Genomic DNA, 13,247 nt, shown 5'->3' with positions numbered 1-13,247 from the left:
AACAACCATTTCACCTTCAAGCAACATTATGTGCTTTGCGCTTGAAGCCAAATTGGTGATTTATTTTGTTGATATTTGCTGAAAGATAAAGTCAGATTCACTTTATTTCTACCGTATTGTTTTTACAAGCACAGGCCCCTAGTGAGGACTAAGCACTGTCCCCTCACTGCAAAAGGAAAAATGTCCAAAGTGTCAATAGCTGGGTTTCCACAGAATTTCTTTTGGGCAACATAGTAGCAATTTTTTTCGAAAAGTTAACAAAACACACTTGCGAATGGTCTTTGATTCAACTGAGTGACGTTATGTGAAGAAAACTCCACATCGTGCAGTCTGCCTCTCAGTTGGGACTGGCACTGCGGGACATGGATTCGCCAAGCACCACAACTTGAATGCCAAAAAAAGTGTTTTCCATTTCAGGCTATTCGACAAAGTATTGCTTCTTTCTGCAGAGTTGAATTCAGATTCGATAAAATACTATTGAACCATATCCCTTTGTAGTATAAACCCCAATGTAGCTGTTTACATATTGACTAAATGAAGTGAAGGCCAAAATAATTTAGGAATCTGGTGAAACAAAAGTACAACCCCCGGAAATAAAGTCAAAATACTGTCCCAAATAGAAAACTTAAAATGCTGTCCCCCTTTTTCTGACTACCCCCTAATAATTTTCATACAGTCCCTTACTTGGCTTGGTGTGCTGTTGACTATAGACGGGGTTGTGCTTAAAACAACAGAGCTGTGGTCTTGGTGGTATGTGCTATATAACTCAGCTGAATGGTGATACTCTATTCTATAAGGAAACATACATACCATTCTTACAATTGTCATATTTCAGGAGGGTATAGAAACCACACTTCATATAGAGTTACTGTAATCCTTCAGAAGTGGTCGCACAGTAAACATATCACACTGCACTCAGCACTAAGAACAGAGAGGCTCTCTGTCTGCACTGTAGTGAGGGATCTGATCTTGGCTTGCACTCTGCCTGGTGTGACCCCACCCCTGGTAAATACAGGGTTAGAGGTTTCCTCCGAGGATAAAAATACACTTGCCTCTCAGCAGAGAGGGAGAAAAGCCAGAATTCCTCTCTCTCCTGCGTCTATTGTGCACGAGGAGTTAAAGACTTCCACACTTATCACAAGTGATTTTTTTTTTTTCAGTGGATTTGCAGTGTTGTGGGAGGTTTAAACATACAAAAGTGGATATAATGCGGCAAAATAGAAGTTATGGAGGTGAATGTTTGCATAATGAACCGTATCTCTCGAGGATGATCTATTTGGTCATGGGGATGACTGTGTTTTTAGCAGACATGAATGCTTCTTCCTGCTCTTGTCTTTTGTCCCTCGTGTGCTCCCATACTTCACAGCCCGTGACGTCATCATTATGCTGTGCAAAAGTGTTGAAAGCTGGCAGGGGCCTAGAGCTGCCACAGGTACGGTTACTGATTATCTTGACTCTAAAAGTTTGACGGGACTCACCACACTCACTGGATTTCAAATGGGCACTAAGAGCTTTCTGTTAAGAGAAGAGAGTTTTCTACCGGTTAAACTGAGCTGGAAAAGACACACTGAGTGACTTCCTTATTTAAGCTGGAAATACACAGACTAAAGTAATTGTCATGGCACTGGGAACTCCATGCGGGTGAGAAATTGTTATATAAGGTCGGTCTTTTCGTAGTGGAACAATCATACATAATTAAAGTTATCAAATTTCATGTGAGCTACTTATACTAACTAACTTAAAACTTTTTCAACATGCAGTTACAGCAAGAATGTCCGGGAAATTGTGCACCTCGCCCAAGTTTTTGAAGCAATGAGGAAGAAAATGTTGGAAAATCACATGTGATCTCTGTTAAACCCTGGAGGTGAAGTGCAACCAAAAATGAGTCACGGGGGACAAGGAAATCAGGGGACGGGACTGAGAGACATCTTTGACATATTAGTTAAGGAACCTTTGGAGCGACTGCTAAGCCTGAAAATCCAGTTGGGTGAAACCCCGGAAGATAATATCATACATGCCTTGTGTCTGATCATTCTCCATAGAGAGGCACAGGCCCTGGAAAAGCTTCAGATGCTGAAGAACAACTACCTTGCTGATCATCTGGCTGAAAAGTGGCGAATGAGTGGAGGTAAATTAGAGGATTTCAGAGTTCATTGTGGTAATTTTGAAGAGTTTACAGGAGAATCTTTGGCAGCGTTGGCTCGAATTTTTAAAGTTTTGCATGAGCAGAAGCTGTGTGATCCAAATCTGAGAAATCTGGCATATCAGAGAGCCCTTTCCACTGACAGCCAAAGAACAAGCTATGTTGAGAATCTGGAATATGATCCACTCAGAGAAGAAGCTAAAGTTGTCTGTGGGCCTGAGTTTGAAGAGTGGATATGCTCCCCAAGAGACCTCAAGTCAGGGTCTTACCATGATCCTCACAGAAGTCTGGATGAAGTAAACACAACTTTAAAAATTACCGATCAGTCAGAGAGAGCTTATAGTCTTCCCAGCCCTCTGCAAGCAAGCTCCTCAATGCCCTCATACCCTACTCATCTAGAGATGAGTATATCCCCAACAATCTCCTTTCAAGGCGACAAAATAACCCCAGAAACATCAGATAAATCCAACTCTTGTATCCTGCTTGCACCTGGGCAACCTCAGTCTTCTGAGGAGCCTCAGCCTAAATCCAATGAACTAGCTCAACTTGAAGCAAATAAAGACTCAAAGATGGAGTCCAGGAAGTGTGACCATCACATCATTCAGAATGAGACTCCAAACCAAACCACAAAGCCAAGCACTGAGCCAAAATTTGCACTACCTACTGCAACAAACACTTGTGTACCCAAGGTACCCGTTCCAAATGAAAAGCATGAATGTAAAGGCGCAGAAGCGGAGGAAGAGGTAGTATTTTATGCATTTGTTATCCTGCACGCACCAGAGGATGGAGATATGGCCGAGAACATCAAAGACAAAATTGAAGCGGTCGCTGGTTGTACAGGTGCAACTTTCTCTGAGGACTTTGCCGTCCCTGGAAAGAGCACTCTGAGGTGTGTGGAGGACGCCATCAACAACTCAGCCTTTACTCTCCTGCTGTTTACCCGCAACTTCAACACTCAGTTGGTGGAGATGAAGACAGACACCGCCCTTGTCAACTCCATAAACAAGAAATACAAGCACAACACTGTTGTCCCTCTGCTGCCACGGGAGAACTGCATGCCGAGAGAGGGCATTCCTTTGGTTGTACAGCGACTCAATCCACTAGATGAGAAAAGGAACTTTGAGAAAAAAATAAAAAAGTTCTTGATTCCAGCACACATTGAAAGGCAAAAGAAGATCTGGACTAAGGGACAAGAAGTAAAATGTCAGATAGAGAGACAAGATAACCTGAAGCAGTTGAACGAGTGTCAAAAGAAGTTGATCCAAGAGTGTAAAAAAGCAGAGTTAGAGGAGAGAGAGAACTTGAATCTTTCACTGCAACAGAATCTTCTTCTCGGTCCAGAGCAAGATGGTGGCGGCGGCATGGCCAGGTGGCAACAACAACCGGGACACATTCATATTACAAATGCTAATTACGTCATGGTTGGTAATGACTCTAAAATGAATGTGGATCACAGGGGACACACAGACAAAGATAATTCATGTTCCTCAGAGGAGGAGCAATAAACTTCTAGATGAAAATTAAAAAAAAAAAAAACAAAAAAAAAAAAAAAAACTAAAGGAAATAATGATTTCTATAAAATGTCACAGCTGTAACAAGCACAATGGACCAACCTTTTTAACCTGTTTGTCAGCGGAATAATTTGATAAGACACTGTAATTATGAGATATACTGAGCAGAACAGGGACGTTTTTAGACGAGTATTTAGTTGAGCACTGCCATCTACTGACCGACGTGTGATAAATACTTTCTGACCTCTTCAGCTGTATGAACCCAGCACAGGCACTAGGGTGCAATGCTGTTACATGATCCTCATCGCTCGTCTTTGTCCTACACAGGATCTTCTGAAGAGTCATCCAATAGCATTCCTGTTCTGGTGTCAGAGAGCTAAAAGAGATTAAATAGAATCTGAATTTTAAGATGTGCTATTTTCCTATAAGGCGTTCAGAAGGGTGTGTGCACATTTGAGTCGCTGTGTGATGGTACGTATACCAGTAACTGTGAAACTTGAAACAGGTTAAACCATCTTCAAATTATGATCATTTATATCTTTGACCTTTGTCTCTGACCTTGACTTCTATATCATCTCATTTGGACTCATTTTCATCCTTTTCACTGACAACACTCTTTCATGTCTGTAGTTACAGAGGACGACAGCAGCAAGCAGCAGGTTGTTCACAAAATCTGCAGTACATGGATACCACTGGTTGCAAGGAAATGATAAAAATGAATTAATGGATTTTACTTGATCAGCTCAGATTCGTGTTCAATAAGAACCCACCCACATTCTGGGTACAATTTGTACCATGAGTTTCCCAAGTTGCTTTTGATGGTTCAGACTGCAAATGAGGACAAGCAATGAAAAAGGCTTCCTAGATCAGGCTACGTCTTCAGTGTCTTTTTACTTTTTTGTTGATTGTTCACTTCCTGTATCTCTTGTTTTTACTGTTAGCATCTGCTCATTTTTGTATCTGACTTTGAAAAATACTTTATGAATACATTTTAATGTTGCCCCATCCATATGTTGGAGAATGAAACTATGAGTGATGTCTAAAGTTTTTAGCTGGCTGCTGATCTGGTGTATCTCTGTGATGAACAGTAAAACCCACATATGTGTTTCCATTCAGTCTTTTCAGATTCTGTTAATGCTTCAATCGATGGTGAAAGAAATATTCAATAATCCTTTACTGCAGCAATATTCACATTTGAAAATATTCAATTATAAATAATTATTGTGCTATCAAACTTGTTTAAAGAAAAATCGTCTCAGTGTTAAAATTTTTTGATATTAAAAGGTATTATACCATTAAAGCATTAACATGCACACAGTATTTTTATGATCTGAATAGGCCTGTGAGTCTAAACAATAGAAACGTGTCATGTCACTGTGAGGTGAAAACCTTACACAGTACCTGCCTGATATACAAGATAGCCTGTGGCTGATTATTTTGGCATAATTATACAATTTCATGCTTTATTTTTATTGATGTCAAACTGGGAAAAATATTTGGCAAAAACATTATGCTGTGTTTATAATAAAGGCACCCTGGCCTTACATCTGAAGGAAGGATCACAAAGGTTGCTACTGTATTTTTTTCTACGTTTTTGTAAAGTACCTCTATTTCATTTCAGCTGCTGCAGGTCAGAGTCTGTCAGTAGGTTGATAAAGTTCTCCAACCTGTCACAAGAGTTTTAAAAAAAAAAATTCTTTTGGATAACATAAAAATGTACTGTTGCCAAGAAACAACCAGGCTGGTTTTCATAGTTCAGAGAGTTTGGAAATACAAGAGTTCTACCAGAAAACGACAACATATTATATTGATCTTCAATAATTGAGCTACAGACGGATACAAGAAGTGAAAGTATGTAGTTATAAAAGTATCATCAGATATATCTCCCTTTAAAGTCTTACAAAATAGGAAATATACAAATCAATAGAACCAGTAGTTTTTTTTTAACCAGTCACTGCATTCAATGAATCCTGATATTGTCATAATTCAAACAATACCATAGACTACAATTCTGGGAAGTTTAAATGGGATTTATGTATGTGGAATTTAACTACAGTCAAATGAATCATATCTTTTGGTGTGAGAGGGATGATGTCTTTATAACTTGTCATGTTGTCATCTAAATACATAACTCGATATTTCTCTAAATCTTTCCAAAGCAAGGTAGCTACAGAAGTAGGTTAATAACTCTTTTCTTTCTTACAATATGTGCAGCATGCAGGCTGCGATCAGTCTGCCACAGAGACTTACATACAAGTATTTCTTTCTCTACTTCTCCGTGGAAACACCATTTGGGATTTGGTCGAAATTCGCCCAGCCAGTTAACTCCACCTTGGTTTGTATTATATTATTATCCACTGTGGTAACTCCTATCAGGATTGAATAGACTGGGTGGGTGTTTCGCGCATGCGCAGTGCGCCCTATCCTCCGATCAGTGCGGCAGGAAAAACGCAGAGGAGACGCGGCGGAGAGAGAGAGAGCGAGAGAGGGGGACAGGGGGAAACAGTTGGAAAAGAAAACGAAGAACAACATGGACACAAACGGGCTCTTTAGGGTGTGTGTGAAACTGTCCTCCGGTGTTGGACTGTAGCCTCCCTCCTCTGACACACAGCTGCTCCGTTATGTCGGCCAGCCTGGGGATAATAATGTCAGGGAATGGAGGAAATCTTCAGAAATCCTGCTTCTAAACCGCGCCGTGCTGGCTGGGTTTAAGGATATAACTGAAACATAAGGACATTAAAACAGAGGATGGTGCTCATGTAGCCGAGGAGCGCCCCTTGGAACTCGTCGTGATCTCCAACATCAGGCCACGCTCAAAGTTTTTTTTTTTTCTTCTTTTTTTTCTTTTTTTTTCAGGAGAAGGGGAAATTTTGCTGCATTGAATTCCTCTGGACGGGATGTCATCCGCAGTCAGGAGGAATTCCTCTGGCTGACTGCTCCTCCAGCTGCAGTGTAGCGGGATCCCGACTCAGTAAAAGATGGGAGATGCGGCAGATGACAGAGGGATGAGACGGACCTTCATCGTCCCTGCCATCAAGAGCTTCGATCACTATGACTTTACCAGGGCCAAGATATCATGCAGCCTGACGTGGCTGGTGGCCAAGGCTTTCGGCTCGGGTAGGTGGCGCCTCCTGATCGTTTTCATTTCTGGATTAGATTAGTGGAAAACGTTGTTAAGATAGTCATCTAACATTGTGTAATAATACGATGTTGTGTTGGACCAGAGGCTTTTACAAGCGGGGCTATTTTGTAAACAACAGCATGCAATCAGACTCCAATTAAACCCCTTACTCACTTAAGTGTTCCTCCCTTGTTATTATAAATAGAAATGATGAGTCTCTCTCCATTCTGTTAAGCAGCAGCAGCTGAATAAAAATTGGTTACCAAAAAAATAAAATTTCCATATGGTCAGTAATATCAAAAATAATGTAAACTACATGGCACTTTTGTCTGATTGGTTGTATTTTTGTTTTTCATATGACAGTCCCTACCTGTATGTCATGGGCTATAATCCCTAACATCACTGCTCATGTCACAGGATTATTGGTTTAACCTGTTGCTTGCCTAATGCTAATTATTCCCCCACTGCAGAAGTCAGGCCAAAGCTATTATGTAACCTCAGATCTTCACTGTCAGCTTTTACTGTTTGGTGGCTAATCAACAGACAAGGACTTAAACTTCTGTGTGGTATATCTTGGGGTGGTGGGACCACAGTTAAAACATTAGTCTGTAAATTGAATTACAAACGCAAACATTCATTGGCACCCGTCAAAACAATCTTAAAAATACTAAATGTAATAATGTAAGAAAAGAGTGGATGAGGGCCACAAACAGTGGCCTGTCTGTAGCCTCGAAGAAACTCTTCCCAGCTGAGACCAGTGAATGTGTGGGATCCTGCCTGAGAAATGACAATGAATTGCTTATTAAATACATGCTGATAAATTTTCTGTCTACTGACGAATTGATTAATCGACTGATCGTTTCAGCTCTACTAAAGTTATTCCTCTCTTGTGAAGTATAGAAGTCGTCGACTGTTACATTTTTCTTTGCTTGACAGTTTTAGCAGTTTTAGATTTGTATGTCATTAATTTTTCTATATACGTGAATTCATGTATGTATCCTCACTGTGGTCTGGAAGCAGCATGGCAGCCTGGCCTCAGAAAGACTGAGTACATCCAGCCTGCTCTGAGCCCAGAGGTTTACTCCAGCTCCTAATGAATGCATGGAACAGCTGCTCCTCCATGTACAGTACACCCGGAGTCATTGAGTGGCCGTCTCACAGACAGACAAACCTAAAAAGAGAGAGAGATCAAAAAGAGCGACCCCCTGAATCACAGCCATTGATCCAACAGTGTGAGTCAAATGAAGCTGCACACGACTGTTTTTCTCAGACTGAGGGAGGATGAAATGGTGGAGAGACATGCAAGATGCAGTACAGTAACATGTGAGAGAGCCAGGCTTGGTTCAACAAGACTTACGGCTGTTAGCATACTGCTGCCGCCTTGCTTCCCCCCCCCATCCCTTCGGTGACACAGTTTCAGCTCTCAGCGCCGCCGAGAACTGTGGCCCAATTCATAACCAGTCCTCAGAGCCTTGTTTGGCCTAGTTTGGACGGATGAGCGATGGTTTGAATCTGGTGTTGCTCAGATGTAAAAACTTTCTCATCAGCTGGAAGTTTGCCCTGTAACTTTAGAGAGATGGGTTTGCATATGCACATTTGTGCTAAAACATCAGGGTTATAAAAAAAAGAAAGAAAAGAAACAACATTAGGTACACAACTACATGCTTTTGAAGGTGGACTGATAATACATGAGCTAAAAAGAGTGGGAGAGTGCATCTGTATGTTTTGTGAGTGGGTGTGTAATGAATGTCAGAGCACAGCTTTACTGTCGCCTCACTTTTGACCTGATGGGGCTCCATTGTATCAACTCACAGTGGCAGCAAAGGACAGAACAGAGGCCGCCTCAGATATTTACAAAAGCTTGAAAGTGCTAACTGCTTATAGCCGAATGAATTTAAGTATTGTTAAAAATCAACGCACAAACAGCATTGATTTCTCTGCGGGGACTCATGTAACTGGTAGTTACTTGTCACTGGTCGCACAAGCACTCAACAGCAATTTGTGGTTATAAAATTAATATGTAATCAAATCTAAAACGTGAAAATTATGACAAAATCTGACACTTAAAAGGATCTTTGACAAATTGCATGTGGGTGAGTTTGAATTTAAAATGACTGCTCAAAGATCTCGACATAAGGTGATATGAGATACTTTCCATCATAGACATTAAACTATTTGTCCTTTTAGTCCTTGGCTTGTGCGTTTACAAAAAGAGTCGTATCATGTTGTCGAGTACCGCACAGACGCCACAATGATTCTGGATGGACGCGGCTGTATCATTCAGATCTTACCAACTAGAGGTCTAACAATTCTGAAAAACCGAGACCAGAACCGCGATACAAACATCCACAGTCTTGTATCGCGATGACAGAACACGGAACCACATGACTATTTTGGTCCAATCATGATCAAGTAATCATGCCTGCGGTAAAAATTAGGCTAGTTTCATTAGCTGAAGATTGATAATAACCTTGAGATTGCAACCCCACCCTACCCCCCTACCCCCCCACCCCAGGCGCATTCAAGCAGTGTGGGAACATTTTGGTCATCAGTCTCCTTCCCTGAAGTACAGGCACTTTCCGTGCTTTGATCAGCTGATGGCTGTGCGGTGATTTTCATGGCGGTTTGCTCAGTGTTGTATATGTTACGGTACGTTCTGCTAGCTCAAGCTGTCCACTAGCATACACACTAACATACAGTACACGGCCTGCAGAGTGGCAGAATAGATAAACGCTGGATATACAGTGCATGGATGAATTTGCCACGAGCCATCATGTTGCAGATGCTAAGAAAGATCGTTTGGGAGTGTGACGAGCGAATTTTGTTAAAGTGATAGAGAGCTAGAAAATAATTGTTTGGTGGTTCAATTCCCCCGCTTCTCCTGAAAACACGTCTAACTTAGCATCCTTGAGCAAGACACTGAACCACAGAAATGATGTAAAAATGATTGACTCCACATGATAATCATGTATATCAAGTATGAGATCAGCACTATTTCCATTGAAGACTGAACCAACACCATGTCCGTACAGCATATAAATCACAGCTAATCAAATAATAATCTAATTTCTGTAAGAACCTACCAGCTAACTAAATGTCTTTTTTTTTCTTTTTTTTAACAAAGAGCTGTAAACCAGCAAAGATAAACACTGCTGACCGTGAGGTTGTGTATGCTGAGCTGTGATCCTGGGGGTCTCCAGGGGAGCAGTCTTCTCTGTGTCTGGACTTCCTGTGGCAGCTACTTCCTGTCTGTTTCCTCTTTGATGGCCAACACAAAGGAGAGGGTTTTTCACTTGACGAAGCAGATTTTCATGAACTGAAAACCTGCTGTCCGTGCTTTTTTTTTTTTTTTTTTTTTTAAATGTCATTTATATGATTTCATTAACTTCTAAGGTCATCTGATGAAACACTTAAAAACGTTCAAATGAAAATGCAGTACAGCCTTTATCTGAAAAGAACGCTTGTATCCTTGAGAATAGTTTCTGAGTGATGACTTTTGAAAGAGTATGTGGACTTTAACTAAACATTTCTAACAAAAATACCACAGTTACCTCTCACACTGCACTTTAGTCGTCAAATTTGTATTGTCATTGGCTGCTGTAACCATAGCCACTGGAAAACTGCTGAGGTTTGATCACAACTTTAATGGATGTTCTTTCTGATCTGACTGAGCTTTAAATATTTGATTTCATTATGTTATGTTGAGCTGTTTTGTTTCTATTCAGGGGGTTAGAGAACAAAAAGCCTGTACCTTTAAGATAGGTTCCTTTAGTGTCCTTTGTTTCCCTCAGTGTGATTCAGAGAGGAAATGACCCCACGCACCAGGAATACACACTCATACTGGAGCACACAGCCTTTTAAAAGTGTGTCACCTTACACACACATGCACATTCCTATACAAGGCCCTTGTCTGACTAGCGGTGCATAGATACAGTATGTATGTCATTCAATGACAGACTGATGACTAGTATAGTGTAACACTGAGTCACAACATGTGGTTAACAGCAATATAGTACGATGAAAAGAGGAAGAAAGAAAGATGAATGAGACCTGGAGGTGTAGCTGTGTGGGTTTTTCTGTCCAGCTATTTCCTTCAAATCAGATTTACTGGATGAGGTAACAGGATTAGAAGGTGCTCCATGATCTGTAACATACACTTCCACCAACACACATACAGGCTACATTGAACTTCACACACACACACACACACACACACACAGACACACTGTGGCTTTGTGCCTGTCCTGTTTGGATCTACAGTAACATAAGCATCAACAAACACACGTGACATTGATGTGCTTATTTTTGTATCAGTGAACACTTCCTCTCAACACAAACTAAACTTATGGCTGGTAGCAGCTAATGTCCCTCTCTGTCTCACTGAAAGTGTTCCTTTCAGTGATGTTGTTCTGGATGTTTTGTTGTGTGTACCACTTTGTCTTGGTGTGTGTGTGTGACATGGACAACAAGCTTTGAGCTTGCTATGGCCGTGAAAGCTACAATGTAGGGAAGCCACAGCAACAACAACAAAAGGCCTTTAGGATATTTTTTTTTTGTCTCAGCAGTGATGGTGCTGGAGGACGAAACTAGCCCTAACCTATTTCCTCTCTGCTGTTCTGTGTCTTTCTCCCTTCTCAGATGCGATACCAGAGGAGCTGGTTGAGCCTTTCTACAGGGACCAGTACAACCAGGAGCACCTGAAGCCTCCGGTGGCCTGCCTGCTCCAGTCTGCAGAGCTCTACTGCCGGGCGGGGAGCCTGATCCTCCGCAGCGATGCCGTCAAACCTTTACTGGGACACAACGCCGTCATCCAGGCCCTGGCCCAGAAAGGCCTGTATGTCACGGACCAGGACCGACTGGTCACGGAGAGAGACCTGACCAGCACACCTATACACATGGTGAGCTTTAGATATTGTAATTTTCTGCCGCTTTCTCATTTTAGAGTTCAGCCTAATTTATGTTTTGTATGTGTGAACTTTAGCATTTATTTACTATATGCTTTTTCAGTATACAGATTTTTGTACTGCCCTTAAATGTACTCGTTCACACTTACAAACGCATATAGAAGTAACCATAGAGACACAATGTCTGAAATGGGATGAGCTCAGTTAGATCTCAGTCTGTTCATTAGTAACATGTGTAAGCACACAAGCATATAAACCAGGGCGACACGACTGAGGAATATTTTCATTAACTGTCTAAAAGATTTCAAAAATTCACAATTTCCCAGATTCCAAATTCCAAATGCTTGATTTAACAATCTAACAGTCCAAAACCCAGATATGTAAAATTTGTAGAGAAAAGCGGCAAATGCACAGACCTTAGAAGCTGGAACCAGGGAAATGTTTGGCTTTTTTGCCCGATAAATGACCTCGAATCAAATTCAAATTGTTGGCAAACAAACAATTAAATGAATAATTTCAGCACCAGTGTAACAGTGGATTTTCCTCTGTGCTTTGTGCTTTGCTGCATCTTCCTCTCATGGGGGAAAAGTGTGTTATATGATAGTGTGTTTGTGTCAGTATGTGTGTACCGCTCCATGTGTCCTACTGTTAGACTGTTCGCCAAGATATGTCCTGTTGAGAGAAAAACAACCGCTAATGACGGGTTTCCTATAGCAACCCATTACTCACTGTTCGGCCTCTGTGTCATTAGACGGCGCAGGGCAACATGTCTTAGCTCACACCACCAAGAAATATTCCTGTAATATGTTGTCAACACTGGATCCAGGACTGTATGGAAGAGCATAATAAGGCTGTGTCATTATAGATCGTTCGGTTCATTACATGATTAGTTATTTAGTCCATAAGATATCAGAAAATAGTGAAAGATTCCCATAATAAGTCTTGACATTTGTCTTATCAGCTGTCTAAAACCCAAAGATATTCATTTTACAATCATATTAAACAGAGACAAGCAGCACATCCTCATGTTTGAGAGGCTTTTTGATGGATTTTTTTTGTTTGTTTTTTTGACTCTGACCATTTTCACAACTGTCGATTATATCTTGTTGATTGGCTAATTAATTAATTGGCTCATTGTTGCGGCACTATATCATAATACTGTCACATTTTACTGGGTGTGAGAAGAGCTTTTTAGTTATGAAAGAGGGGGGAGCCTGTGGCAGACATGCTGGTGAGCGCACGCATGGCTGGAGACGGGGCACTTCTGCTGACGCCAAAAGGTGTCTGCAATGCAGTGCACCAACCCCTCACCCCCCCCGCTTTCACTCTCTTTTCTTTCTTCTACTCTCTTGTCACTCTCTCTCTCTACATATATATATATATATATCTTTTCCACCTTGCTTCTTTCTCTTCCTGTCATGGTCTTTCTTTTTTAGCCTCTCCTGCGCGCGCCTCTGTCTCATGCAAATCTATCTCTGTGGATTAAATGAGACCAGAACATTGTTATCTCCTGAATATTTAATTGAAGCTTAAGCATATTTCATCAAACCCGCCAGTGCCCACACATC

At 41.2% G+C, this 13,247-nt stretch overlaps 2 protein-coding genes across 4 annotated transcripts in view; both read left to right on the top strand.

Annotated features, from left to right (window-relative positions):
• Positions 1 to 1,371: 1,371 nt before the first annotated feature.
• On the top strand, positions 1,372 to 3,689 carry LOC111229163 (TIR domain-containing adapter molecule 1-like). Of its 3 annotated transcripts, none has more exons than XM_022755374.1 (2): positions 1,372 to 1,432; positions 1,761 to 3,689. In XM_022755374.1, exon 2 carries the CDS (start codon positions 1,882 to 1,884, stop codon positions 3,646 to 3,648), a length of 1,767 nt encoding a protein of 588 aa, XP_022611095.1. In that variant the 5' UTR covers positions 1,372 to 1,432; positions 1,761 to 1,881; the 3' UTR covers positions 3,649 to 3,689. The 3 variants fall into 3 exon arrangements, with proteins under 3 accessions (XP_022611095.1, XP_022611094.1, XP_022611093.1); XM_022755373.1 differs by lacking the exon at positions 1,372 to 1,432 and adding an exon at positions 1,443 to 1,641; XM_022755372.1 differs by lacking the exon at positions 1,372 to 1,432 and adding an exon at positions 1,443 to 1,661.
• Positions 3,690 to 6,574: 2,885 nt separating this feature from the next.
• Positions 6,575 to 13,247, top strand: part of LOC111229123 (calmodulin-regulated spectrin-associated protein 2-like) — a 32,929-nt gene continuing 26,256 nt past the window's right edge. Inside the window, exons 1-2 of the mRNA XM_022755311.1 lie at positions 6,575 to 6,771; positions 11,414 to 11,673. Of these exons, the coding sequence (XP_022611032.1) occupies positions 6,633 to 6,771; positions 11,414 to 11,673 (399 nt within the window). The 5' untranslated portion in view covers positions 6,575 to 6,632. The remainder of the gene's footprint in view (positions 6,772 to 11,413; positions 11,674 to 13,247) is intronic.

The sequence above is a fragment of the Seriola dumerili genome, unplaced genomic scaffold (genome assembly GCF_002260705.1).
Source record: "Seriola dumerili isolate Sdu_G_001 unplaced genomic scaffold, Sdu_1.0 BDQW01000226.1, whole genome shotgun sequence".
Lineage (NCBI taxonomy): Eukaryota > Metazoa > Chordata > Actinopteri > Carangiformes > Carangidae > Seriola > Seriola dumerili.
The sequence above is the reverse complement of the archived record's forward strand: the minus strand, read 5'-3'. Positions and strand labels throughout refer to the sequence as shown.